Consider the following 26,821-nt stretch of genomic DNA (forward strand, 5'->3'; position numbering starts at 1 on the left):
CTTTCTACGTTTAAGAGATGTCTGAAGACTCAACTGTTCAGGAAAGACTTGACCTGACCCTTCTCCTCTTTTTCCTCAGGGGTAGAATGAATCAGAAGGTCTAAAACCCAGCTCTTATTGAATCTTTAGCACTGAATATTGAATGCTGTTGAATGTTGAAGGATATATTGAGTCTGAACATTTTTTTTTAGGTCCAATAATTTTTTTTTTATTATTATTGTTGTGAGATATTCTGACTTTTTTCTTAGAATTCTTACATTAATCTCAGAATTCTGACTTCAATCTCTCAATCTCTCTCAACTCAACTCAACTTTATTTATATAGCACCTTTCATACATAAAAACATGTAGCCCAAAGTGCTTCACAGAGTAACAGACAGTCAGAAAACAACAGCAATGGTAAAATTATAAAAGGAATGATTAAAAAAAAAGATATACTTAAAAAATAAAATAAAATAAGTACAGTAAAAATAATAAAACAAGTAAGAGTGGAAATAAAAGTTCAAATTAGGTAGAGTTAACAAGAGCAGACGAACACAAGAAATACATAAGAAAAATAAATACATGTTAAAACAATGGTTTAGATGATAATGATTAAAATAATAAAACTAATAATAATAATGCAGTCCAGGGCTAAAATAAAACTATTTCTGACTTTTTTCTTAGAATTCTGACTTCAATCTCAGAATTCTGACTTCAATTTTAGAATTCTGACTTTAATTTCAGAATTCTGACTTTTTTCTCAGAACTCTGACTTTTTTCTCAGAATTTGACTTCAATCTCAGAATTCTGACTTTAATTTCAGAATTCTGACTTCAATCTCAGAATTCTGACTGTAATATCAGAATTCTGACTTTAATCTCCGAATTCTGACTTTAATCTCCGAATTCTGACTGTAATATCAGAACTCTGACTTTAATCTCAGAATTCTGACTTCAATCTTAGAATTCTGACTTCAATCTTAGAATTCTGACTTTAATCTCAGAATTTTGACTTTAATCTCAGAACTCTGACTTTTTTCTCAGAATTTGACTTCAATCTCAGAATTCTGACTTTAATTTCAGAATTCTGACTTCAATCTCAGAATTCTGACTGTAATATCAGAATTCTGACTTTAATCTCCGAATTCTGACTTTAATCTCCGAATTCTGACTTTAATCTCAGAACTCTGACTGTAATATCAGAACTCTGACTTTAATCTCAGAATTCTGACTGTAATATCAGAAATCTGACTTTAATCTCAGAATTCTGACTTCAATCTTAGAATTCTGACTTCAATCTTAGAATTCTGACTTTAATCTCAGAATTTTGACTTTAATCTCAGAATTCTGACTTCAATCTTAGAATTCTGACTTTAATCTCAGAATTTTGACTTTAATCTCAGAATTCTGACTTCAATCTTAGAATTCTGACTTTAATCTCAGAATTCTGACTTCAATCTCAGAACAATATTAATAAAAAATATATTGGACCTTCATTTGTTTCTTCACTGGCCCTAGTCCTCTTCCGTATACACCTGATGTGGCAGGTGAGTTGGATGTATAGGAATCAGGAATGCAATTTGTGCTCCCAGCTGTACAGAAGAAACACCCCAGCAGAGGGAGCAGAGAGTCCGCTCCATCCAACCATCCTGTCACAGCAATTACCATCAGCCCGGGTCACGTGACTGACAGACTCCTCTGGCGAGTTGTTCCCATCTCCAGCAGTCATGGCGGTGTCAGGGACTCGCGAAGATGGAGTGAATACTTTCACAATCACCACGTCTTCATCTTGATTTTTTAAACTATTGTTTTAATCTTAACTTCATGGTGGACTGTATCTGCGGTCGTCTGAGATATTACAAACATCCCGCTGGCTGCTGCTGCTGTGCTTCCAACGATGGCCGACCGCGGCGTTGATCTGTCAGCTTTGCCTAAAGAGGTCAGGGACCAGCTGGCGGAGTTGGATCTGGAACTGTCCGAAGGTAATGTCTTCGTTACAAAGGGGGTTGAAATAGTTTGAGCTGCAAACAATGCAAATGATAATAAGTTTGGCTCCTGAGAGTGTTCATTTGAAAGCAAACACAAACAGTCCCGTACTCTGTCAGCTGGTTGAGACTCAGAGCTGCTGCAGTGGATCCGGGCACGACTATAACTAACGATACAAACACACTGACCTCCTTTTCCAGCAGGCATTTCTCCATCGAGTACCCTGGTTGTCTTTAGTGTACATAGTGGTGCTCATTGTACAGGTTGTTTTGCAAAAAAAAAAGTGTAAATGTAACAATCTAGCATGTTTTAGTTTTAGTTCTCTGAATTTTCTTGTTGAAATTCACATAATAAGCCCCTCATATATGTCATACACTGCTTCTCATCTCAACTATACGAGCACATAGACTCCTGTCGAGGAAAATGGGTCAAGTTTGTCATCCTTGAGGCCCATGTGAGAGTGTGTGAATGCAGCCTTAGACACCACTGGACAGTTTATGATGCTGTGGTCCCAGCACTCAGCAGTGTTGAGCTGTGCTGAACCCTTAAACTGCATCAGATAGATGTGGGGTTATTTGTTTTATAAGATTGACTGTGAGAAATAGGAATATGGTGCTGGATGTTATGCAAGTCTCCTCCTCACACTGTGAATCACAGTGCAGCCGCCTGATTGGTGCCGAGCAGTTCCCAGGTGCCCGGGGGTGGATGAGTAATGTTGTGTTTTTCACATGGCAAGCAAAGCAGAGGGGATGTTGGGACCACTAATGAAGTCTTGGTGCTTCTTGCATCACGCACACACTCATAGATACCTGGAAGTGTCATGCCCACTTCAGATGACAGGTGAAACTGCACATGAGCAAACACAGGTGGGAGCTATTATTGCTTTGCACTTTTACAACCTTGTTTTGTTCGTTTCAGCAGTTATATCAAAAAAGCAACAAATCAGAAATGACAGAAGTGAAGATTTGAATAGAGAAGCAGATTGACAGTTTGTGGATCTCTCCTCTTCTTTTGTCATTCGAGTGTATCTGTGGTATGCTGTGACCTGAGCTGCTGTAGAGCTGAGTGTGTTCTCTGGTTTAATAATAGATACCAATTAACTGCTTGATAATGAGGTTGGGTAATAGAGGAGGGGGTGTTAACACTCTGTGTTAAGGTTAACATGGATGAGAAGCAGTGTATGATGGGAAAGGGATGTGTAATCATGCACACAATATGTGTTTGAATACAGTAATTGTGTATTAATTACAACAATATTAATCCTCAAACACTTGTTCATTATGCATGTATGGCCAGTGTAACAACAGACAAGTTATCTAGATGATGTTAGACATGATCTTGAATGTTTGGATTTTTTTTCTTGTGGCTCGAAGTGTTGTTAATGTAAGGACCACAGACCTAAATAGTGAGCAGTCAACACCACTGAAGTTCCATATGTGCCAGGATGAACTACTCCCTTAACCCTCCTGTTATGTTTGTTTCTCTGGAACAGCAATAATGTTCCTGGGTCAATTTGACCCTGTGCATATTCAGTTATCTAAAAGTGTCAGAACCCCAAAAAATCCCAATCAGATTTTTAAAATCTAATTTTTAACTCAATTTAAATCAAGATTTATTCCATTGGTGTTCTTTAATTCTCACAGAGCATGGTTCAATGAGGATAACTCACTCCTTTTTCATTCAAATTCATGTTAAAACTTTTTTTAATGTACATTGGAAAGCCTTAAATATAAATACACTAGTTTTAAATGATATAGATTTTATTTTAAATGTTTTTGTTGATAAATTAACAAGACACCTCTTATGTCACAGGATGCCCAGATTTTAATGCTGCATGTAGCTGGTTTGGAAGGCATATATTATCTAAAATAGACTTTAAAATGGGGTCAATTTGACCCGCAACATAACAGGAGGATTAAAGCTGATGCAAAACTTACTATAGATCATAATCAATAATCAAAATTGTGGACATTTGAAGGTCTAATGATACATTTCTTCTTTGCTGATTAATCAAAGTCAAAACTAAAGCAATTCTCCTCATATGTAAGATCTACAGGTGATGCAATTGATTAAAGTTGAAGTGATGTAACTTGAGTTTCCTCCTGTTGTATTGACAGTCTTCAGTGTGTATTTTGTGTAACATCTTGCACTAGAGCTGTTAGTCCAGTCAGAGTCACCTGTAGTGGTGTAACTCTTTGTTGACTAAAGTGTGAGTGAGTTGAAAGCTGATATCCCCAGAGTGACTGACCCTCTACTGGGGACTAGGCTCTATCATTTGTAACTTAAGATCAGAGAACACCCTTCTGCTAATAGAGAGGCTCACTGCCTTCCAGATGCTACCTTCCTGTATCCTCATCTTCTAGTGCCATGATGTGCGTTTGCCGTCTGCTCAACTGCACTTGGCCTGCACACTGCTTACAGGACCAGGCAACAGCAGCTGGCCTTCCTTTGAGTGTCAAACTTTCTCATAGATATCTTTTTCATGGCAACAATCAACCCATTGTTGTTCTGATACATGGGACTCCACTAGCAACAAACTGAAAAATGCACCAAAAGCTATAAATATGCATCAGCAGCTTATTTCAGTAGTGTTTTCCACTTTCTCTCTCTCTCTCTCTCTCTCTCTGTGTGTGTGTGTGTGTGTGTGTATTTGTCTGTATATGTGTGGATGTGTGAAAGAGAAAGAAAGAAACTCCGCCTACTTGAACCTACGTGACTGTAAGGACACAAAGAAGGCCATTGAGGGGATCAAAGACTGAGTGATTGAGCTGGACTGGAATTTAGAGCACTAAACCACAACTGTTTAAGCTGCTCAGGGCAGGAGTGTGTGCATCGTAGTGTCTGAGGCTTTTGTTTATATATTGTGTGTCAAAGTGATCAGGGACAGAGAGTCTCGAGTCAAATGCCGCTCAGATTCATCCTATTGTATATATATATTGTTTAATCATGTTTTTCAACTTTAGGCTAGACTGCATGTTATTAGTTTGTAGAAATTATTCAGAAATTATCCAGTAAATGTAACTTTTTTCTTAAATGGGAGATGTGTCTTGTTAAAATGTTTAAAGGTGACATATCATGCAAAATCAACTTTGTAATGGTTCTCTACCTGAAATATGTGTCCCTGGCATGTCTACAAACCCCCCGAAAATGAAAAAAATCCATTCTGCCCCTGTTCTGATTTCTCCACCTTTCAGTTTTCAGTCATAACACCATCCGGTCTGTAACGGAAGTCAGAGCTCGGAGCTTGTTCAGCCCATAGAATTTATAAAATACAACTCAACTCCTCCTCTGTTTTTCATTACCTGCACACGTGTGCTAGCTTAGGAGGGAGGCATGCTAGTTGTAGGCTGTCTTAATAAACACAAAGGTCGGTTTTACTCCCCACGTCTGCAGATTTGAAGATCTAGTGGATGATTTTTATTTATCATGGAAAAGTGCTAGCGCTAGTTAGCATAGCCACATAGCTACATGTTCGTCGCTGTGTACCAAGACACACGTCGACATACTGACAAATAAAACAACAAGAAACACTAAATCTGTGACCAATTGTTCAGAAAGGTCCTGCTGCAGGCGCCTCTCCGTCAGGATCAGATTCTGGATCAGATTCAGAGGGTTGAAGTAACGCGGGTCTGTGAGCAGCCGTGTATATTCAACCAACATGTAAACATTAGATCTGGACAGCCGAGGCCACATCCACTTCCTGAGGGGGCGTGGTCAGAGAGCTCATTCTCATTTAAAGGCACAGACACAGAAAACAGACCGTTCTGAGCAGGGCTGAAAAAGAGGGGTTTACAGGCAGACCAAAAACTTATTTCAAAGTGTTTTTTTGAGCAATAAACTTTAAAGACATGTTTAGGGGACCTCTTAGACCAATATATTTTGATGAAAAAGAGAATATGTCACCTTTAAGTCTTAGCTATAACACACTATATTCAGACCATAGACTGTATAAAATATGGACGTAGGATCCGGGATGTCACCCATGTGTTTCTGAAGCGCTGTTTTGAGGCCGTTGGGAGCCATATTGCTGCTGTTGAGCCAGTGTGACGTAAAGAGGCGGGTTTTGAGCCTCCTGGCCAACAGCTACAGTGTTCCCGCCTGTCAATCAAGTCAGCTGTGCCTCTCATTGGAAGACTCGTAATCTCAATATCTTCGAAATTGCCACGTTAGAAAAAAAATCACCCCCCGTACAGAGTGAGCCGATCGAGAAATGAGCTATCCAGACTACACTTGTCTTTTGTAGCAGGCTGTAAACATGTTTATTTCTGCTGTAAAGATCGGCCTTTTTTTGAATTGGTGTGTATGTGGTTTCTGGTACTTCAGGAGCCAGCCTCAAGTGGATCCTCCATAAACTGCAGTTTTAGCACTTACTGCATTGGACTCATATTTTTAGACCATGGTTTGCCACTTGATTCAGACCTATTTGCGCCCACTCATTTGTCTTTTTTTTTGTAGTTGAGCATGTTAGCCTGCCAACATTTGTTAATTAACGCTAAACACAATACATCCAAAGCTGATGGGAATGTTATTGATTGAGCAATTTCAAATATTGATATGATGCTGCTTGAGACTAAGTGAGTTGTTCCAGCTCATCCTTAGTCATCACTTCTGTCACTGGAGCCATGCTGCTAAAACATAATGTTAAATCTAATAAGTCATAGTTTTGAAAGGTTTTTAGTGGATGAATAGTTCTACTCATATATTCAATGATGGTACAGTTGTGTATGGGTATGTATCACATATCAAGGAAAGAGGACAGCTTCACACAGACTTCACAACTTCAGTCCACAACACACTCTTTCTTATTGTCCATATTGTGCTGTTGATGATGTGTGGATTTGCCAGTGACTAGCGTTCATCCTGCCACCTGTGTGTGATGTTGCAGAGATGCACGTTTTCATCTCAGCAGCCTGCTCCACACTGAGAGAGAGAGAGAGAGAGAGAGAGAGAGAGAGAGAGAGAGAGAGAGAGAGAGAGAGAAAGAGAGAGAGAAAGAGAGAGAAAGAGAGAGAGAAAGAGAGAGGCAGAGAAAGAGAGAGAGAAAGGGAGAGAGAGAGAGAGAGATTATAGCCATGCCTGTGACTCTCAATCTAGGTCACAGAGCATCAGGGGGCAACACGCCTGGCTCATTTAGCCCGTGAGTCACACAGGGCCAGGACTGCTGCTGGGGATCTCTCTCACTCACCCACAATGACACCACTACAGCTACGTTGTGCTATAGCTATTACTTTTATTTGAATTCAAATGCCTCTGAAAAATATATAAGATGATTGAAGAGTTCTGTAAAAATGCAGAAACCGACAAGGCAGTAGACCGTGTTAAAGTCCAGCCTCTAGCTCTTTTGTATATATATAAAATCATATACTGTATTACGCAACAGCTGGGCAAACGTTCTTTTCATGCAAACATAAAGAGGAGTAAACAGTGCAATAATTTGGTCATATTTTTGGCTGCTGGCATGTGCATGAGAGACCTAGAGCAGAAACACAGGTTGATTGAGTGATAGACAAAAGCATTATTGACAACTTATTTTTTAAACTACATTTTTCAATGTTTGAAAGCTAAAATTACATGAAAATATTTGTGAGTTTCAGCTTCTCATTTTTAAGGATTTGAAGCAATTCATCCATCAATTTTTATCTGCTTATCTGAGATCGGGTCGCAGGGGCAGCAGTCTAAGCAAGTCGACCCAGGCATCCCTCTCCCCAGCAACGTTTTCAAGCTCCGCCTGGGGGATCCCGAGGCATTCCCAGGCCAGATTGAACATGTAATCCCTGCAGCGAGCTCTGGGTCTACCCTGAGGCCTTCTCCCAGGTGGACACGCCCGACACACCTCCAAAGGGAGTCATCCAGTAGGCATCATAGACTGTAAAAAATATGGACGTAGGATCCGTGACGTCACCCATCTGTTTCTGAAGAGCTGTTTTGAGACCAATCGGCTGCGGCAGCCATATTGCTTCTGTCGAGCCAGTGTGACGTAAAGAGGCGGGCTTTGAGCCTCCTAGCCAACAGCTGCAGTGTTCCTGCAGGCAGCTGTGCCTCTCATTGGAAGACTAGTAATCTCAATATCTTCTAAATTACCAAATTAGAAAAAAATTCACCCCCCTCACAGTGAGAGGACATCGAGAAATTAGCTATTCAGACTACACTCATCTTTTGTACAAGGCTGTAAACATGTTTATTAACGCTGCAAAGATCGTCTTTTCCCAATTCATGTGTATGTGACTTCCGGTACTTCCGGAGCCAGCCTCAAGCGGATCCTCGATGAACTGCAGCTTTTAACACTTCCGCATTGGACTCATATTTTTAGACCGGAGGTTGCCGCTTGGTAGGCATCCTTATCAAATGACCGAACAACCTCACCTTACACTTTCTATGTAAATGAGTCAAAGCTCCTGATCCTATTTTTGAATCATTGCGGCCGCTTGTATCCGTGATCTCATTCTTTCGGTCACTACCCATAGCTCATGACTATAGGTGAGAGTTGGAACGTAGATCTACTGGTAATAGAAAGCTTCGCCTTCCAGCTCTGCTCTCTCTCCACCATGACAGTCCAGCACAACGCCTGCTTTACTGCTGACACAGCACCAATCTGCCTGTCAACCTCATGACCATTTTACCCTCACTCATGAACAAGACCTATAGATACTTGAACTCTTTCACTTGGGGCAAATAACATCACAAGTGCAAAGAGAAAGTGACACATTGACAATAATACTTAATACTGTATACATACAACAGTCATGCTAAAGTATTTGGAATAAAATTGAGTAGTAAAGAGTAACATCTTTGTGTTTTGGAATGGAAAGATGTTTGCATTTCCAAACAATTTTTACTAGCTGAATTGGACACTAAAGTTTTTACCAATTTGCAGTTTTGAAATAGATTTTTTTTCACATAACTTTTTTTCTAACTTTAACAAAATTAATTATGGAAAAAAATAGGAGAAAATGTGCATTTTAAATCTCCAAAATCATGAAAAACATTTAATGAACTCTGAAAAAATCTGCAAGGTCATCAGTAATGAACAATATTTCTAGTTGCAGCCTGTAGTCAAAAAGTAGAGCGCCTATGTTTATTTTACAAAGTAAAATGTCACCAAGTAAGAGGCTGCTGCTCACTGATGTGTTTTAATACTTTGTTGGACAACAAAGGATGGCTTTTGGAGAGAGCGATGTTATATAAGCATTGGATACATGGATCTAAGGATGATTTTGTTGTTGGGTCTCTTTTCCTCATGCACTTTGTTGGAAATAAGAAATTAAGTACTCCCACATTTATCCCTTAGTTCTGATTGGATGAAGAAACACTGTGTGTTACCATATGTGTCGGCGTGCTGACGTGTCCAGTAATTCTTGAATGTGTGTAAATGTGGCATTGACAGGGACAGGAAGGAAGCTGATTTATCTGTTTAAAAGCTCATTAACTGTTTCAGAGGAGCTGCACTCTGATCTGCAGCCAGCGCTGCAGGACACAGACGAGGATTTCAAAGACAAAAAGAGGGACTCTGCTGCCACCCATGTCACACAGAAACACAACAACCGGACTCATTTTTTAAATTTTTTAATTACATAACACCCTTTAGTTCTCATTTCATCATGCACACAGACCCACTCACACAGAACCAGGGTGCATTCAAGCCTGTGTACAAAAACGGCTCAATAATTTAGATGTGCAGCACAAACACAGTCAGCCTCTCACTTTAATACTCACCACTTAACCATGTAGTAACTAAGAATCAGCCTTCCTCTCTAATGTTTATTGTCTGACTTCTGCCGCTTGGAACAAGAAGTAACTCTGCAGACAAAAATGACTGAGAGGAGTAAGTATTGGTCAGGTCACTGTGCAGTTCACTGAATTATTCAGAAGTGCCAAGTGGAAGGAGCTGCAGTCAGGCTGCATGCAGCACGTGCTTTTGACTCTGCACACCAGAGACTCCACTGCCATTTAATCCAAAGTTTGAGCTGACGTTTCAGTTTTCTACTTTCTGTCAACAGACCAAGCTCACATGTTTTGTTTTTGGGGTTGTGAAGCTTTGGTCATTCAATATAATCTGCCAAACCAAACCATAAATTTGAGGATGTGGGCCCTGGCATCATCTGTGGGAACGATAAACTATTTCCTGCTTTGATGGGTCTTATGAATAGCAAGCTTATTATTCAGTGGCTAAAAAAATAATGACAAACTCTGAATGAATTCCTTTGTGTATGTAGTTAAAACCATAAATGTTTACTTGATTTCTTTTGTTTGTTAATTCTCTCTAGGTTTGCTAATCAGGTTTAAAAGATTAACACAAAAACAAACAACAAACTTGTTTCCTCACACTCTTCCTCCTTCGCTGCTCCCTGATGTATTTCATATGTCAGCAGCACCCTCGTAGCACCATGCTGCCCTGTATCTTCACCATGGTTTTACATCTCATGTTCCCTCATGCAGCACCGCATGGGCTGGGTTGCTATGGACACGGCCCATTTGGTGCCCCCATGCCCTGCCCCCAGCAACCCCCCCTGCTTTCCATACACACACTTTCACTCTGTGAAATGTTCCATAAACCCTCCCCAGATTAGATGGGCCATATGTTGGAGCAACACATACAGTAACACAATTTAATGCTCTGCTAAGCTGTTGAAACAGAGGAACATGAGAGCCCCTCACAACTTGTCAACGAGACTTAAGTTTTTTTTTTCAAAGGCCGCCGCGAATGTGGAGGAGAAGTGTGGCTGTTTCTTTTAATTAAATGTGGAAGACATTTTGCATTTCATAATTCATAGCATCTTGTTAAAGGGTGCAGGCAGTCTCTACCAACCTATGAAGTCAGAAAAAAAACAGGACCAATTTTTTTCTTCTTTCTAATTTTACACACATCTCAGCCCAGATGGTCAGCTAATCATAACAAAGGAATGCAAATAATCAAAGTCAGGCACGCATAACCTCCCTCTTGTAAATTACCTGGAATTATGGCAGCAATTAATAACAATTTTGTTATGTGCATCCATTCTGTTTTTGGTCTCCATGAGGGTAAACTCTTTTATTTTGAAAATATTGGAGGTTGTAATTGGCTTTGATATCCCGTGTGATTAATCAGATCTTAGTTCATCATTCACCTTCTTGTTGAATGGTTTGACGAGATCAATATTCTGGACCTATTTTACTGAACAGTCTGCATTTGGTTTCACTGCATTAGTGTTAAACTTCAAGTATAATTTGGCTCTTTTTTGTTTTTCTTATAACAGTTAAAAGCTTCTGTAAACTTTGAGAAATGCCATTCTCTTCATGTTCTAGTCAGTCTCTGGAGTTGGGCAGGTTTTTTTCCATGCTTTTCCTTTATTTTTCCTAATCCACTATGGGGTTACTTCTTGCCTTTCAAGAAAGACTGGGTGGGGTTTGTTGCTTTGATGGGGCCCGCCTGTAAGACACGCTGAGACATTGAATGTGGACGTTGAATGTTCTTTCAGTAAACTTGATTGTAGCATCTTCTCACCGGCTCACTCTCCGTGGCAATGATACAAAAATGAAGGTCCCCATAACTTTGCAGGCAGCGCTTTTCACAATTCCTCCCACATGTGAAACATCAGCCGGTAGACTTGTGTGTCGTGTTCCACTGAATGTTGATCTTGCCATTTTACCCGTTGGTTTGCATCAGCTCACAGTTGTCATGTCTTCCTCACAGTGTGTCAGGAGGTAAGTCCCGCAGGAGACTGTGCACTTGTTGGGATTTATGTGGCATTTTTAACAGCTTTGCCCCCTAAGTGTTGAAGTGTGTGTGAAGTGTAGTGTGTCAGGTGCGTCAGCTCTCCAACAGGCCCTCCCCATTTCTTTTCTCGGAGCAAACAGAGAGAAGAAAAGACCGACAACAGGAGGTGGAAATAATCCACCAACTGACAAGCTTTTTTCCAGTTGCTCTCCTTTGCTCACCTGCTTTGTAACCCCTGTTATTACACTGACTGGCCCTGAAGGGGCTGCATGTGTATGTGTGTGTGTGTGGTGTTGTCACTCCCTTTTGGAGTTCAGTTTAACAAGAGCGTGGAGTGAAACATGATTCATTCTGTTACCTGAGTTGGCCACACCCTACCTGCTTACCCAGAGAGAGAGAGAGAGAGAGAGAGAGAGAGAGAGAGAGAGAGAGAGAGAGAGAGAGAGAGAATCATTTGAGACTGTACAGAAAACTTGTTTGTGTGTGTGTGTGTGTGTGTGTGTGTGTGTGTTTGTGTGTGTGTGTGTGTGTGTGTGTGTGTGTGTGTGTGTGTGTGTGTGTGTGTATTTGATTTTCACTTGTGCTGGAGACTTTTTCTCAGACCTCTTTCACTCACTGGTGACTGTGATACCTGTTTCATTGTCTGAGTCAATACATACCCATGTATAGCCTCTCTTATTCTAAAATGCATGTTCACAGAATGCTGTGTCAGCATTTTCTTAGTAACCTCTATTTGCTGAGATGCTTTTACATTTTTTTTTTAATCTTATGAAACACAGTTAATCATAAAATTTGGGATATTATGTTTTGATTACAAAAACCTATGGTATTCCTCAGGATGTGTCCCAGTAGAACAGTACAGCTTGACAGAGAAGCTACAACCAACCAATCCCAAACATGTAGAAACTTGTCAGAAAACATTGAAACAAGTAGAGTCTGACTGATACATCAGTGGACTTATATTGACAGCTGATAAATGGACTTTCATGGATATATTGTGCTTCAGCTACATAGTATACAACACTCTCAGCACTGTCTGCTGCATTTTTCACAGCATTACAGCTGCACAGACTTTGGTCCGCATTACAATTGGCTGAAAATATATTATTTAAGGCTGTATTTGTGAAGAAATCCACCTTTTTAGCAGGTTTTATTGAAAATTCACTGTATTTACCCTCATATCAACAATCATTTATTTCTAATCTAAAACAGGCAGTTGTAGAAATAAGACTATTTTTTCAAACTTTCAGTCGACTTAGATGGGTAAGAGTAAAGATTCAATACATTTTGATTGCGCTTCGGGCTTCCATGATATCATATTTTATACCCCTCAGGATTATACTCTACTAATAAACGCATTTAACTTACACACGTCATCATACATTTATAATGATGTTCAAAGTTGTTTTATCCATATCACCACGTTACATTATAATCTTATGTGACAAAAACTCAGTCTTCTTCTCCTGTGACATGTTGTCCACAAACATTTCATCTTTCAATGAATTCAAAAAATTCAAAAAAAATCCTCACACAGCAGTAAAGGCTAGCTAGCTGGTTACTGGGTCTTCTTCTTCTGCTGCTTCTTCTTTGTCTTTCCTCCCTTCTATGGCGGGTGGACATAAAAACCAGAGTAAAGAACCACTACCACCCCCTTCTATGAACAATTTAGTGACACAGTGTTACCGTTTTCTTACTTTTAGCACAATGTCAATGTTTTATACAAAAAAAAAAAAGACCATTCAATATTACTGGAAAGAAATACATAAAATTATACAGAGCATTTTTGACACCATAATACCTTTTGATTTTAAGACCATGTATTTAAATTATATCTACCCTGAAGTAAAAGGTGTCGATAAGTACTTGATCGCTATTTTGCTGACAGCAGTTAACAAGGCTCTCACCCAGAGATGGATGATGCAGGCTGGACCTACAGTAAATAACTGGATAGAGGTGACAATAGAGATTTACAGAATGGAAAAGGTAACTTTCTCTTTAAATTTAAGGTTAGAAGTGTTCAGATCACACTGGGCAAAATGGGTGAAATATGTCAAACCTCTGAGAACTGACTCTGTCGATTAGGTGCATTATAGGAACATTCATGTGTTTTATTTTTATTTTATTTTCAATCTATTTTACTTTTATTCTTGTAACTCACTTCAATTATTTGTGTTGAAATACTTATTGGTATTATTTGAACGTTTATTAGGCCTAGTGCTGATACTGCTTGATTTACTTTATTTTTGGTACTTTCTCTCTGGATGTTTATGGAAGGAAATTAAATGTACTTTATTAATCCCCATGGGGGAAATTCAATTTTTTCACTCATGCTATTTTTTGGACATGCTACACATACCGTTTTTTTGGTATATACACACAAATGCACACACATGCAGTGAACATGCTTAGGGAGAGATGTCAGAGTGAGGATAATACCATTCAACCAGGGCACCTCGAGCAGTTTGGGGTTCGGTGCCTTGCTCAAGGGCACCTTGGCAGTGCCCAGGCAAGTGAACCAGCACCTCTCTAGCCACCAGTCCACTTTCCAAACTTTGTCCATACTGGGACTCGAACCGGCGACCCTTCGGTTCCTAAGCCAAGTCCCTATGGACTGAGCTACTGCCGCCCCAAGTCCCTATGGACTGAGCTACTGCCGCCCCCAAAAACTATCAGTGGCCTGTAGGGGCTTATAGTTCTTGTTTAGCCTCAAAAAGAGAAAATCAAGTCCATAGAGGCTAAAATGTAGATAAGAGTTTGTATTCAAAGAGCTCAGAAGAATGTCGAATGCTTGTTATGTACTTATGTCTTGAATATTGTGTAATTGTAATGACAATGTTCTATGGCACAATATAAGGAAAAAAAAAAAAAAAAAAAAAGGCAGTTATCTTCTATACTGATATATTGTGACAGCCTGATTGTGCTTTATTTGGTTACATATTAATGTCTAATCTAGGTAGAACAATGACCCCTTAATATCTGCCAAACATTCCCCAGCATAATCCTGTTGTTTACTCACTTGCGGTATTGTGTGCACTTTGAACTGTTGGCTCATCCAGCAAGTACACACAGGCTTAGACACACACTTGTCATGATGCCACAAAGGTGGATAATTAGATCCAATACTAAGTTTACTTGTCAAACCACTTTCCCTGTACCTGCTGCCAGCCTGTATTGCAAGCACTGCCTGTTACTGAGTGGCACACACTACACACATTTCCCTGATAGAAAAAAAAGACATTTGGGTGGATGTGTGTGTGTGTGTGAGAGAGTGGGTGTATAGGTAGTCTTTGTCACAGTAGTGTGCCGTTCTACAGATGAAATGAAAATAACACACTTGAACTCATATCAGCTAATACAGATATGGAGCAGTGCCAAACAGAGGGGAGCCACATGTCTTTCTTTAGGCTGAAAAATGTTCGCCTGTTGCTGTACCAAAGTCTGCATCTTTACTGACTGTGACTATTACATTTTGAGATCTGATAAAAAGCCTCATGTGGTGTTGTTACAGTGGCCTATATTCCAGCGCCTTATCTTCAAACCTTGCTTGAAGTTGTCTGTTTTCTGCGAGATACCAGCTGGAAGCCCCTGTGTACTCGGCAGTATTTGAACCTGTTTTGGATCCTTTTCAGCAAGCAGGTGTTTGACATGTGTTTAAGCTGTTTTCCTGAGAAAGCAACCAAGCGAGACGAGATCAGGGAGAGGGAAGGGAAAAGTAGGGAAAGAGAATAGAGGTCGGTGGCTAATTACTATTCAGACGGAGCGCCTGTGGGGTGGTAGGAGAGAGTGCAGTCTTGCTGCAATTCAAATAATCTGAGGCTGGAGAGAGTGTGTCAGAATGCAAAGCTTTGATGTCACTCCTACCAGATTGTGAGAAAATAAAGCACACATCTGGAAGTTTTAATACTCTTTACGGATGCAGTTGTAGAACCAAGACAAAAAAAGGAAAGCTGTGGTGGCTTTGTGTAGAGAACATGTGACTGAAGTGGAATGGTGATCTCCTCCATTTCTACAGACATGAGTGGGTCACTGTGAGAAAGTGGGTTAACAAGTGAGGCCCTCATCACCTCAGCAGAGCCGTGCTCTGCCTCTTAAGCAGTTATCTTTGAATGTTTACATTGTAAGCACACTGAGAGACGCTCATCTTCACTTTGATGTAATAACTTTATGGAGAGCGCATTCTTCCTGTGAGGTACAGTTCTGCTGCACCTTATAACAGAACAGATAATAAAATGACTTCTTTATATTACATCTCAGCAATTTAGCCATATTTGAATTTCTTGTATGATATTATGCAGCTTGTCACATTTAATCAAAATCAAAATGGGGTTTACTGCAGTTGATTTACAGTTACATTCTTGATGCATAAGTCTGATGCATGAGTACACAATATGAATCACAGTGAACAGTGGTGCTCTTACTGCTGAGAAACTAACATTAAATGAAATAAATATAATATTATGACAAGCTGTGATATACAATATGTGCAATATATTAGGGCTTAACTATTTGCGTGTTTGGTTGATTAAAGGATTAAAAATCATTATCCTCACTAATCAGAACCAGAATTACTAGTTAGTTAAATAAATTGTTAATATCTTTATTATTGCCCAAAATGCTGTCGTGTCTAAGCTGGAGCACAGCCACCTGCCACTGACCGGGGCTGTAGCACCAGTTAATGGCTGCTAACATAATGCTCTGCAACCAGAATGTAAACAAGAAGAGATGACAGATGGGATCTCAAAGCGTGATGCAGTTGGTATGTCAGTATTTTAATCTAGAAAATCACATTAAGAGATAAAGTTGTATGTAGGCTGTGTCTGGTCAAACTGGCATATAACAACTCAACCAGAGCTATGTGTAACCATCACAGGCATGTGGATGTTATCCTTCAAGGAGGACTGAAGGCTGGTTGTTCTAGATCTGCTAACCTTAGCCACACTTGACTAACCAACAGCCGACTCTGTGATCCATTGAGTAACCCAAGCGGCAACCTCCGGTCTCAAACTATGAAGCCCATGCAGAAGTGTTATAAACTGCAGTTCATCGGGAATCCGCTTGAGGCTGGCTGCAGAAACATCGGAAACCACATAGACACCAATTCAAAAAAGACGATCTTTGCAGCATTAATAAACATGTTTACAGCCTGGTTCAAAAAACAGCTTGGCTCTACGTAGCTAATCTCTCTATCGGCACACACTGTACAGGGGGTGATTTTTTTCTAACGCAATGATTCAGAAGATATTAAGATTACGAGTTTTTGCCCAAATAAGGACATGACTGACTTGACTCCCGGACAGGAACACATAGATCTTGGCTAGGAGGCTCAAACTCTGCCTCTTTACGTCACACTCTGCCTGGTTGAGTTCTGCATTTCCAATATGGCTGCTGCCGTCGATTGGCTTCAAAACAGCGCTCAGAAACAGATGGATGATGTCACGGATACTACGTCCATATTTTATACCGTCTATGGTTTAACCGTGGTAAATACGTTGTGCTCAAATTTGACCTTTGTTTTGAGGGTTTTTTTTCTGACCTTTATACCAGGAACTAACAATAAACACAAAATATGCCCAAATCTTAATTTATTGCATTGAAAAGGAAAAACGTATTTTATGTAAACATACAGACAGTGCTTGCTTGCACAGCATACATTTTACCTTTTGGATACAGTCCTTTTGGTATACGGCCATGCATTTACACCCCTGATATGAAGCTCAAGCTAGCTTTCAGCTACCCTTACATTAACTGGCTAGAGGTGAAAAGGGGAATGCTGTCTGTCTTGATTTTTGATTGAGGAGAGACATGTTGAAACATGCAGAATAGCAGATAGACATGACAACGGTGAGTTATAGCCAATATATGCATCCAGTAATACTTGTTTATTTACTATACTTTATGTCATTATCACTGGACTTAACAGTGCAATCACACACTGCTATTTTTTCTCATAACATGCAGGCTTACCATAAATATTTTGGTGCCTGAAAGGAGATGTGTAGTTTGTACACAATCTTCAGTTTCTACAGCTGGAGCCTGACTGATAATTTCAGCCCTAAAAAAAACTACACAGATGAATTTCAAATAAACCAGATGGAGAAGTGATTACTTGAAGTTTCGTTTAAAGCCATGCCAGCCCCTCCCCCCACCGCTGATTCCATCCCTCTCCTCTTGCATTGGCTCTTTCTCTCTGTGTTTTTCTGCAGAGAAACTGCCTGTTCACATGAGCTAAAAATAAATCATGTGACTGAGAGAGGCCAACTGTACCGTTCATGCATTACTTATGGAAGTGTTTGCTTTTCTTCCATTTTCTGCTCAACAGAAGAAAAAAAACAGAGCTCTCAGAGTAGGTTTTGTGTTGTACAGAGCTCCCAGGCGATGTCCTGTTAACATGAGCTCTGTCATTTTTCTCAGCTTGACAGGAGTGTGTCAGCAGTGTGATGGTTGTAGAGAGTAAATGTGCAGTTTCATATAATACAGCTGGATTGTCTGCTGTACAGAAGAGCTTGGATGTATGTGAAGAGGTTATAATTAAAGCTTAGATGATCAGTCAGCATACATTTAGGATTGGATCTGTTGTATTTAGATGATACTCCAGCATTTTCATAGTAATGATTTCGAGTTCATAGAAAAATTAGCCTGTCAGAATTACAGAAAGAGAAATGTGCGGTAAAACAAAACAATTGAATCTAGGCAAAGAACAAAGAACCCTGATATAAACTCATCATAATGCAGTCTCCAGGCTTCTCCAGGATATGCAGCATTTTTCTGCTGCATTTATCATCTGGGTTTGTTTGTTCTTACTTAGCATTGTATTATTTCCAGTGAATTTTCAAAGGGTGTATTTGTTTTTGCTTTCTGCAGCATTTTTTTAATCCATTTGCTGTGACTTTGTGTTGTTGTGTTGTTGTGTTGGGAATTGGTTTTATTGTTTGAGTCAGGCTGTTTCACCCAATAGAAATGTTTCTGGCTGTCGCTGCATGTTTGCCCTTCTTAGGCACAGTCTTATTTGGTCTGAGGCATTAAATAATAGCATGGCTCAGTTCATCAGACATAAGACTGATTATTCCTATTAATAACACACTAGTATATATATATATGATATATAAATATATGTATATTTGCTGCAATCTACTCATAACATTGCTACAAGAGTAATCTCTGAGTAAGAAGACCAAATGGTCACAGAGCATAACAGTCCCGAAACAAACCTGAAGATTAGCCTGGTTTATTTGGAAGATCAGTAGATAAACATTTTTAAGAGGAAACTCAAGACCTAACTTTTTTAGTCTCGCCTTTAACTGAGTTTTATTCTTATAACAGTTTTATCTATTTATTTATCATCTAGTTCAAATTTTAGTCAATTTTTATTCTATTTTATTTATTTTTTAAGTATAGCATCTTATTTTCTTTTATGGTTTAATTTTTTAGTGCTTCATTATCTTAGTAATTTAATATTTTAGTGTTTTATTATTTTGGAAATGTATTTTATTTTGGTGATTTTCTTGTGTTGAGTTTTAACATCTTATTTTACCTCCAGTGTTTCCTCATTAAGATATCATGAGAGCATTTCCTCAGTTCGTTCAGCAACTTCTTTTTTATTTGTATTTATTTATTTTATTTTCATTGTTTTTATTATTATTATTGCATATATTGTGTTCTTCACTTTAGGATTGTGGGTGGGTTTTGGGGTCTAGTTCTGGGTTGGGATTAGGATTCATTGTATGAAAAGCGCTTTATGAATAAAGTCTGATTGATTGATTGATTGATTGATTGATTGATTGATTGATTGATTGATTGATTGATTGATTGATTGATTGATTGATTGATTGATTGATGACAAGTAAAAATTGTACATAAATTGGTTGTTTGAAAAATCATCATAAGCCAGTTTCATATTGACTGCAACAGGGCAGTAACGAGGCTCCGCCTTCATCACGCCTTTGTGCTTTTATATTGATCCTGCAAGTGTTTCATTTCACATTGCATTAAGGTGTTAAAAAAGTAAGAGAGCTAAACACACAGCAGGAGCTTTACATACACACACACACATAGGATGTCCGGCCCTGCTTGTTCAAAGTGAACGTGTCTCTCCTGTGTAATGCCTCGGTTACCACCACTGATGCCAGCACAGCAGTGGGACCACTTTGTCCCGCCATCACATCTCTGAGGTATTCACATTAAAGGCCAGAAGTTGCAGAAGTGGGACTATCGCACCTTGAACTTACAATATAATAGGACCAACTTAAAAACTTAAAGGTTTAAATTAGCCAAATATTGACTGGTTTTGGGACTTTATTTTAGACACATTCTGCCTTTTTAGGTATTTTTATATCCAGATAAATTTAAAGATAAATACTGCTAGTACTATGAAGGTTAGAGGTACATTTTTGTCCTTGAAAGCAGCAGTTCAAAGGCTAAAAGTACCTTTCTCTATGAAGGTCTTCATTGTGCATCTCAGCAGCCTAAATTGTCATCATGGGTTATTTCTAATTGCACCAGAAGATGCTACAACCACACGCAAATCGGATCACCTGAAGCAAGACCATTACTCAGACTTATCTAGAAAAGTGAGTGCAGACACTGATGGATATTTAGCACGTCTGAAAACAGGACAGCTTTTTCCCACAGAGAAGTTTGGCAGAGGAATCAGTGCATCATTGCAGGGCCAGTAGAGAGCTATGTCAGCCTGTGTTGTGTCTGGTTGGGTGGAGGGAGATACAGATGGGCTGTCTGTTGGGTGGGGGTGGGGGTGGGGGTGTGAGGGGAGGTTTTTGATGGGTCACTTTTCTCTCCAGCCACTTGTGACTCAAGCCTCCTTTTCTCTGTGCTCTGGATGCACCATCACTCATCTCCACCACTGTGTCCTCTCCTTATTTTCATTGCTGTTATGAATCTATGTTTTCTCCCAGCAGCTCTGAATCATCTCTGAAATCTCTCACCCACGCTTCCTTATGTTTCCAAATTTAGTTCTGTTTTGTTTTTCCCTTCGTGTCATCTCAAAGCTGGAACAGAGCCACATCTCCTACGCCCTCAGCCATCTCTGGAGATTACTGCAGCACTGTGTGCATCCATCTGTGTTTTCCATCTTCTCCGTTTACTTGTCTCTTTCCTCTTCTTCGCTATTCTTGCTTCAGAAGATGGGGATAGACTTGATCAAACATGGACCAGAAATGTTCAGTTATCAAACAAACAAGAGTTCATCACTTGACTCAGTCTTGGCATGCGGCTCTTACCAAAGCATCAGGGTCATTTAGGTTGATGTTCTGTCACTATGATATAAAATATGTGTTGTTGATTATGTGAATGGAACAAGATCAAATATGTGACTTACTTTTCTTTGAATGACAGTCCCTCTTTTCTCTCTGATGTTTGCAGGCGACATTACACAGAAAGGCTATGAGAAGAAAAGGACCAAACTTTTGGCTCCTTACATCATCCACACTCCAGGTAAAACGCCATCATGCTTGTTTTTTTCATGTCAAGTGCAAATCTCCTGACTCTCAGAATTACCTCTTGGGTTTAATGAAAAAAGAAACACAATCTTAATTTTATGAAAATGTAAATTTAATCGAACAGCTTTGTACTTTTAAAAAAATACTGTTTTATGTACTTAAATTGTCTTATAGATTTTGTTTCCTCATCCATGTTATTTTTTAGTATGTAGTGAAACAGTTTACGTCCAAAGTTGAATTTAAAAAAAATTAAAATCTTAAAAACATAACTAACTAAAAATGCTACAGGCTGTAATACTCAGCACTGCCCCCTAGTGGTGGCATGCCTTTGCTAATCTCCATTTATCACTCTGTTTGTAAAACACTCATAATAGCACATTGTATTTGCACAGAATTGCACAGAAGGAGAGCACACATTACGCCTATTTTAAAATCTTTACATTGGCTGCCTGTTGCTTAAATTATTGATTTTAAAATTATTTTACTAGTCTTTAAGGCCCTGCATGGCCTCGCACCAGACTACATCTCAGAGATGCTTTTAGTGTATAAACCAGGAAGGCCTCTCAGATCTTCCGGCTCCTCTCTTTCAACTGTTCCTAAGAGCAGAACAAAAACATGTGGTGACACTGCTTTCAGCCACTATGCTCCTACATTATTGAACAGCCTGCTGGAGGATCTGAGGGGAGCTGATAGAGATATTGAGACTTTTAAACGTAAACTAAAAACATATTTATTCAGTCCAGCTTTTATTTAGGGTTTAACAATTTTATTACTTATCTTTTATTATAACATTGATTTAAATATTGCTTTATTATTTAACTTATTTTAACTGTTATCTTATTCTATTTTTATGTATTTATTAATTCATTACTTTATTTTCATTTATTTACTCAGTTTTATTGATATTTTTAGCCTTAGATTTATTTTCAACTCTTATCCTTACCCTTTTTAAATCTATTTATTTTAACTATTTGTATTCTTAATTTTGATGCTTTAACTTATTTAAATTACACATATTTTATTTTTGGTGTGCATTAGTCTCTATTGTATCTTATTTTATGTTATTCTTATTTCTAATTTTTATTATTATTATTATCTTCCAGTAATATTTCTTGCCATTGTTTTATCTGCTTCTTTCTTGTTTTCAATCGCTGTAAAGCACTTTGGGTTGCATTTGATTTGTATGAAATGTGCTATATAAATAAAGCTTGATTGATGGATTGATTGTTTAATGTGAGGATAAAAGGTGTTCACCAGCAGGTGAAGAAGCTCCTGTAGTAGTGGACAGCTGGTTAACTAAGAGTTACAGTTACTAGAAATTCTCAGTTATATAAAGTGTTTTTCATCACTCAAAATGTGACAGTGAATTTGAATGTTCATTTTTTGGGGGGGATAAATTTCACTTGATGTTACTTTAAGTTAAATTACAACTATCAGCTTTCGTCTTTTCTCCAGTCGACAGGTTTTGTGTCTACAATGTTGACTATGTTTCAAAAGCAGAATGATAAACTGGAACATAATTGTTGCGTGTTTGATCTGTTTATGTATCAGTGGAGCCGCCCCGTCAGAATGACGTGCAGCCTCCTGCTCCCAGTTCCTCCTCCAGCCATGCCCCTCCCCCCTCAAGCTCATCCCGTTACCGGGAACGCCGCTCCCGCAGGACACATCGGGGCGGAGGAACCAGGGATGACCGCTACAGATCAGGTAAGAACTCCAATACCTGACATCAGGGGAGACTCAACAAGATTCATTCATTGCACCACACATTCAGGGCAAATATTTGAATCTGGTACCTCTGCAGCTCTTATACTCGCATACATTAGTTTCACTTGTTGAGCCAAACACTGGGCTGTTTCAAAAGGAGCTATTAATTAAAAGTTTTAGTGTGCACAGGCGTGTGTGTGTGTGTGTGTGTGTGTGTGTGTGTGTGTGTGTGTGTGTGTGTGTGTGTGTGTGTGTGTGTGTGTGTGTGTGTGTGTGTTATTTGAGGAACTGAGAGAGACGACAGTGCAGCCTTGCAGCTGAGGAGCCCCTCAGTGAGGACCCCTACTCAATGAAAGTAGAGTGATGTCACTGCCCGGCTATGTGTGAGGAGAACAGGGGGAATACTGATGTGGAGGGGAAAACCTAACACTGGCGAGGATAAAAGAAAACAGAGCAGTAGAGTAAAGGTGAAAGAGCATGGAGCATATTAGGAAGGAGTCAGACTGTCTCCTCCTTAATGTCTTTTCAACAATTCTTGCCTCTCATATGAAACACCCTCACACTCCAGCAAGCGTAATGCATCGCTGACTCATCCAAAGCTAGTCTGTTAGGCTGGAGTTTGCAGGAATCGCTTCTTTGTCACAGAAAATGTGACCAGAAACTGAATATTTTTATCTGATTGAGGGATTCAGGAAGAGATTGGGGAGGATAATTCAATGCAGAGGATTAGGGCTATAAAAATAGAGTCAAAGCAAAATTGAGTTTTGGAAATAGGAAGGATACGAGTATCACAGAGGGAAAGTAGCTCTGCTTTGTCTTCTGGTTCAACAAAGTAGTGCAGAAGTGGAGTCCTGTTAGATTGACTGGTTAAAAAACAAGGGAATATGATGATCACTTTACACATGCTGCTCATGTTAATGAAGTACCCACATTTTGGCTAAAGTGGTTTCAAAAAGAGCAGGAAGGGAATTGTATTCTTCCTCCTCCTCTCTCACTTTATGATTTCTACTTTATAATGTCCCCAGTGCAGTCAGTTATGGCAGTAAGGAAAGATTTCACACTGACATACAATTTCACTTCTGACAGGTAATGGATGTTGTTAGTTTAATCAAACTTAGTGTAACGGCATAAAAAATATGTTTTATGTTTTGTGGGAGTTTTTGAGTCAATTCACTGTATAACCAACATCATAAGCCTTACACGGGGATTCATGCTCAGTGACCAGCTTTTGAGGAAGACTGTCAGATGTTGCTTTTTTTTTTAAGCCTGCCCTCATTGGCTAAAAGGATGAGGACATAAATAAAGAAGCACTGGTTAGTATTACACAAGACAGCTTAACAGCAACTTATGCTATTGCCTCTGAAAATGTAACCAAAAACTCTAAAACGCCTTCCTCAAAAAATAACCTTTATACTGTAATTTGATAAAACTGTAATTTTGCCTAGGTGTACCTAACAAACTAAAAAACTATATCAGACATCAGATAAAAAGGCAGCAAGAACATTTTGGGGGCTAACTAATACTAGCTGGTTTTAAACACAGCCATTGCAACTAAGCTAACCTTGGCATACTACACTTAGAGTTGCCGACTGTCCCGTATTAGCCGGGTCATCCTGTATATTGGGCTGAATTGGTTTGTTTCATACGAGACCTCAATTGTCCCGTATATTGACTATTAATTCTTGTAAATACAGCAGACTGCACTCTACAGATCCTAGATCAGATAAAACGGCAGTGGCAGATCATGTGCCAATCACACCGCCTGTCATCCAATCACAGGCCCCCTCACGCGCATCAGTTGTATACAAGTCCTGCAAAAAAGTGTGGAGAGGATTTTCTCTCTGATGGCATTAACTGGTCAGACTCAAGAAACACATGCAGCACAGAGCTGATCAAACATTAACTTCAAATATCTGTAAACTGTGACTTGCATTTAAGGACTTCTCTCTGGCTGTGCAAAAGGACAAAAGACTGCTTGAGTCAGTCAAGAGCAGCAAAAAGTATCCATGGAAAAAGTACATTTGTTGAGTCATACTCATAGGTCATACTCCTCTTTTGCATTTCATTTTTCTTTTGCCTGTTTTTTGATGTAAAGAGCCAAATTGTGGTTTCTTTGAGGTTCATTCATATGAGGTTACACAATGATACAGTAAGGATTAAAGGGGATATACACACTTTCTGCATTTCCAGTTGAATCAGAATCAGAATATACGCTGAATTCACACATCATGCTCACACCACCATGGCACCGTGCACCTGTCCCTTATTTAGTAGTGAGAACATTGGCAACCCTAACTACACTACATGTACTCACAACACTAACATGCTTTGGACAGATGTTGTGTTCACTGTTTTTACAACCTGAGCCTGGTGTACCTCATAAACTGACAACTAAATATACTGGGAAAAAAAATAACACAGCAGAAAGTTAAATGAACGCGTTAGCTAAAATACATTAGCTGAAACAAAACACAGCCAGGATAACAACACTGAGCTAAAAGCTAACTAGCACAGTGACTTTGTTAACTGCTCAAGTTAGCAGCAGATGTAAGACACTTATTGTGTTTATCCTCCTGTCACCAAGCGGCAACCTCCGGTCTAAAAATATGAGTCCAAAGCGGAAGTGCTAAAAACTGCAGTTCATCGAGGATCTGCTTGAGGCTGGCTCCAGAAGTACCAGAATCCACATACACACCAATTCAAAAAAGCTGATCTTTACAGCAGAAATAAACATGTTTACAGACTGGTACAAAAGATGAGTGTAGTCTGGATAGCTCATGACTCGATCGGCACACACTGTGAGGGGGGTGATTTTTTTTCTAACATGGCAATTACAAGGTATTGAGATTACAAGTCTTCCAATGAGAGGCACAGCTGACTGCAGGAACACTGTAGCTGTTGGCTAGGAGGCTCCAAGTCCGCCTCTTTATGTCACAATCGCTCGACAGAAGCAATATGGCTGCCGCCGACGATTGGCCTCAAACAGCGCTTCAGAAACAGATGGGTGACGTCACGGATACTACGCCCATATTTTATACAGTCTTTAATCAAAACACAGCCAGGATAACAACACTGAGCTAAAAGCTAACTAGCACAGTGACTTTGTTAACTGCTCAATGTTAGGAGCAGATGTAAGACACTTATTGGTTTATCCTCCTGTCACACAGAAAGTAGGTGTAGCCATTTAGCATGCTAATTGTTGCTAATTAGCGCTGACCACAAACTCTTATTAACATTTTTAAAGTAATTTGTTCATAAACTGAAGAATCTGACTAAATGTACCTGATAATGGTGCTAGAGGAAAAGGCCAGGGAACACTAACATTTTGAAGAACCATCCTCGAAACCATTTATGTTCATTCAGATTTCACTAGCGAGGACCACGCCACACAAGGATATAAGTTGAACATTTAATGAATTAGTTGTGCGTGGTGTGCCCAGCAGAAGGAGACTCAGGATGGGGGTTCCTTCTCAGCGTTATCCTGCCGTAGCTGATCTTGACCCAGGTTGTACCTGGAAGTAGACAGGGCATAGAAGGAGCGAGCACGAGTTGAATAGGAGAGGACAAGGAAATAGGTTCAGTGCAGTAGAGTAAGGTGAGGGAGGGTGGGTTGAAGAATCACGGACAAGCAGTTGGAGTAGGCTGGCTACGTTTAAGAAGGCTTGTCAGGTGATTGAGGGTGTGGTTTAGGCGTGGTCCTGCTCCCGAATCTAAGTTAACACCTTATCTTCATTTATTACAATTCATCCCAAAGTTGAAAAGAGTCTTTAGTCTGGACCAACAACAGACAGTGACATCCCAAACCAGCATGAAACCCAGCATGCATCAATAATTCATGATTAGAAACTGTAAAACACTGCCGCAATGAGTATCTGAAGAAGTTTTATATTTATCATTTATAGGCCCCCAGAAAGAAGAAAACACCCTTTGTTTAATTGCTTTCTCCAGTTATTACTCCCTTCAAACACTTTTTTGCTCACTGCTTTCACCAGAAAACAAGTG

At 39.4% G+C, this 26,821-nt stretch overlaps 1 protein-coding gene across 1 annotated transcript in view; it reads left to right on the forward strand.

Moving 5' to 3' along the window:
* Positions 1-1,666: 1,666 nt before the first annotated feature.
* dip2bb (disco-interacting protein 2 homolog Bb) overlaps positions 1,667-26,821 on the forward strand; it is a 51,225-nt gene continuing 26,070 nt past the window's right edge. The window contains exons 1-3 of the mRNA XM_034692047.1: positions 1,667-1,962; positions 21,039-21,110; positions 22,667-22,819. Coding sequence (XP_034547938.1) covers positions 1,878-1,962; positions 21,039-21,110; positions 22,667-22,819 — 310 coding nt within the window. The 5' untranslated portion in view covers positions 1,667-1,877. The remainder of the gene's footprint in view (positions 1,963-21,038; positions 21,111-22,666; positions 22,820-26,821) is intronic.

This window comes from Notolabrus celidotus, chromosome 1 (assembly GCF_009762535.1).
Source record: "Notolabrus celidotus isolate fNotCel1 chromosome 1, fNotCel1.pri, whole genome shotgun sequence".
Taxonomy (NCBI): Eukaryota; Metazoa; Chordata; class Actinopteri; order Labriformes; family Labridae; genus Notolabrus; species Notolabrus celidotus.